General features: G+C 44.1%; 1 protein-coding gene across 1 annotated transcript in view; it reads right to left on the minus strand.

Annotated features, from left to right (window-relative positions):
• The window catches only part of FUBP3 (far upstream element binding protein 3), a 53,057-nt gene that overhangs the window by 25,972 nt on the left and 24,729 nt on the right, over positions 1-2,356 (minus strand). Inside the window, exons 4-5 of the mRNA XM_007453131.1 lie at positions 1,185-1,234; positions 745-816 (exon numbers count right to left, since the gene is read on the minus strand). Coding sequence (XP_007453193.1) covers positions 745-816; positions 1,185-1,234 — 122 coding nt within the window. The remainder of the gene's footprint in view (positions 1-744; positions 817-1,184; positions 1,235-2,356) is intronic.

Raw genomic sequence — 2,356 nt, forward strand, 5'->3', positions numbered from 1 at the left:
CTTTATTTTGTTCCTAGAAACAACTGCCTCTGGAAACTCATATTCAAAAAAAATTAAAGAGAAATAGCTAACAGCAGTAACTGCCTTCAAGACACTGTACTAAGTATCTTTTAAAATGACAAACATTTCTGTGGTCGAACGTCCTCCAAATCCCATCCTCTGCGGTGGAAAGAGGTCAAACTCAGATGATGAAACATAAACGAAAGTAAAAACTCAGTTTGCCTCTCTCCATATCACATGGTCAAAATGCACCAGGCTGGGAAAGGTCCTGAACCGTGTTTAACATGTGCTAATGTAGCCAGAACCTTCAGATGGCCTCTTTCCACAAAGGGCAGGGACGGTCTAATCCAGGGGAGCTGGCGAGCAGTCCCCAGGCATGAGCCCAGAGCCCCAGGACTCGTCCAGGCCCCACTATGTCTGGCATAACATTCTGGTGCAGAAAACAGAGGTCCTAGACCAGCAGGTGTTTGGGAGGGGCCACACCGGGCCCAGAGCTGCAGAGGGGCTCCCCAGAGGCCAGACGGGCAGCATCATCTCTGGGCCCACTTTGGCTCTGGTTTTTCCGGTTCTCAACCGGGAGGTCAGCTCCAGAAGTGCAAGGAAAACAGCAATCACAAATACTTACCCATAAGCCCCTAAAACTTCTAAGCAACAAGCAAAGGTACTAAATATGAAAAACTCTGTAAAAAAAAAAGACTGATTTCTACCAAACTGAGATCTATGAAAAAAAAAAGTAGCTCTTACCCGAGGCAATCTGAATTTTGCAACCAGATTCTGCTTGAATCCGTGAAATCTGCTCACCTCCCCGGCCGATAACTGAAACAAATTAAACAGGATGAGACCATGCCCCCTTCATTCCATATTTAACCACAGACGTGTGACAATTAATTCAGCAAACATTCAAACTTGGCTCACAGCACAACAAATCAGGTTGGCCTCAGCGAGCCCACAGGAATTGCATGTGAAACACAGCCGACGACATGGGGTTCTCTAGCTGAAGTGGGGGGGGGGCCCAGGGCCCAACCTTCCGGTCTCCCCCTCAGCCTGGAGAGTCCTGCAGTGCCCCGGGGCTCTAGAGAACATGATGTGCAGAGCATTCTACCACGGGTGACACTCACACCGAGAGATTAAAATGAAAATAAGGAACAGAAATGAGGGAAAAAGTAGATAATGTGGATACTTACTAAATCCAACCATTTTATCAGGCACTTTGAATTCTTCTGTTATTACTGCCCTAAAAACAAAGAACATTTTGGAAAAATACAAATAAAGAATTCTGCAGTCATTTTAGGTTCCCCGAATTTCCCATATTGGCAATGTTAGAAGATAAAGGCTTAAAAGAAATCATGCCAATTTGGCTAACAAGCCCACAACCATCCACAAAGACTGTCATCTAATGAACCCTTTGGTCCATCACTCCTTGAAAAGATCCAAGCCTCCCCTTTCCTTGTGTCAGAGGAGGAAACCTCTATTTTTTTCATTAAACCATCAACTAACTGCACTAACCACTGCCTTTTCTCCCTACAGCTACCCTCAGTATTGCTGAACACCTGAAGATCCTCTGGGGAGTGGGGAGTGTTTCAGAGTTCTATTCAAGTCTCCCTAGATGAAGAGGGGCAGCTACTCTACAATACTCCTTGTTTCCCTATCTTTTTATTGCTTTCTGGCCTCCCTCTAATTTATCTGCCTTTTAGTGTGAGACGTCCCAAATGGAACCGGTATCCAACCGAGGCCTAATCAGTGCTGACCAGTACAGAATAATTACCTTGCTTACTTGGCAACGTACTTCTGTTAAATGCTACCCCATCCATTACGTGCTTTTTTTTTTTTTAAAAAAAAAAAAACAAAAAAAAACCCCGAAACTATTGCGCTGGCTCTTTCAAACAAATCTTCAAATTTGCTGTATAGTGTATTGTGGACAATATCCAATTTGCCCAACACCCCAGAAAGCAATTAAATCTAAACATTTACCTTAGGAGGAAGCTAAATGCAAGTAGTTAAAAAAAAAAAAAAGGTAAGCATCTTTAAACATCTCTCACACAGCTGGATTTTTACCCATCATGGAAAAGAATGAATAAGTGCATGTTTTCAGGGAAAGTGCAGCACTTAGAAGAAATGCACTATCATAAATAGCACTGCCACTGTATCATTCTGATGTGAGCAGTCTTCTTGTGTTTACACCTTCAGATTACATATGCACAGGGATTATCTCTACCTCTTGGGATATCCAAATTCACGCCGAAATCAGGCAATTCGCGGCTTCCTAATCAGTAAGAGTGTGGCTGTTAATGCCAAGGCTCGGCTGGCCTAACAGTACGTCGTACAATAGACCGGGGGGGGGGGGTCCCCTCTTGGG

The sequence above is a fragment of the Lipotes vexillifer genome, unplaced genomic scaffold, assembly GCF_000442215.2.
Source record: "Lipotes vexillifer unplaced genomic scaffold, Lipotes_vexillifer_v1.1 scaffold149, whole genome shotgun sequence".
Taxonomy (NCBI): Eukaryota; Metazoa; Chordata; class Mammalia; order Artiodactyla; family Lipotidae; genus Lipotes; species Lipotes vexillifer.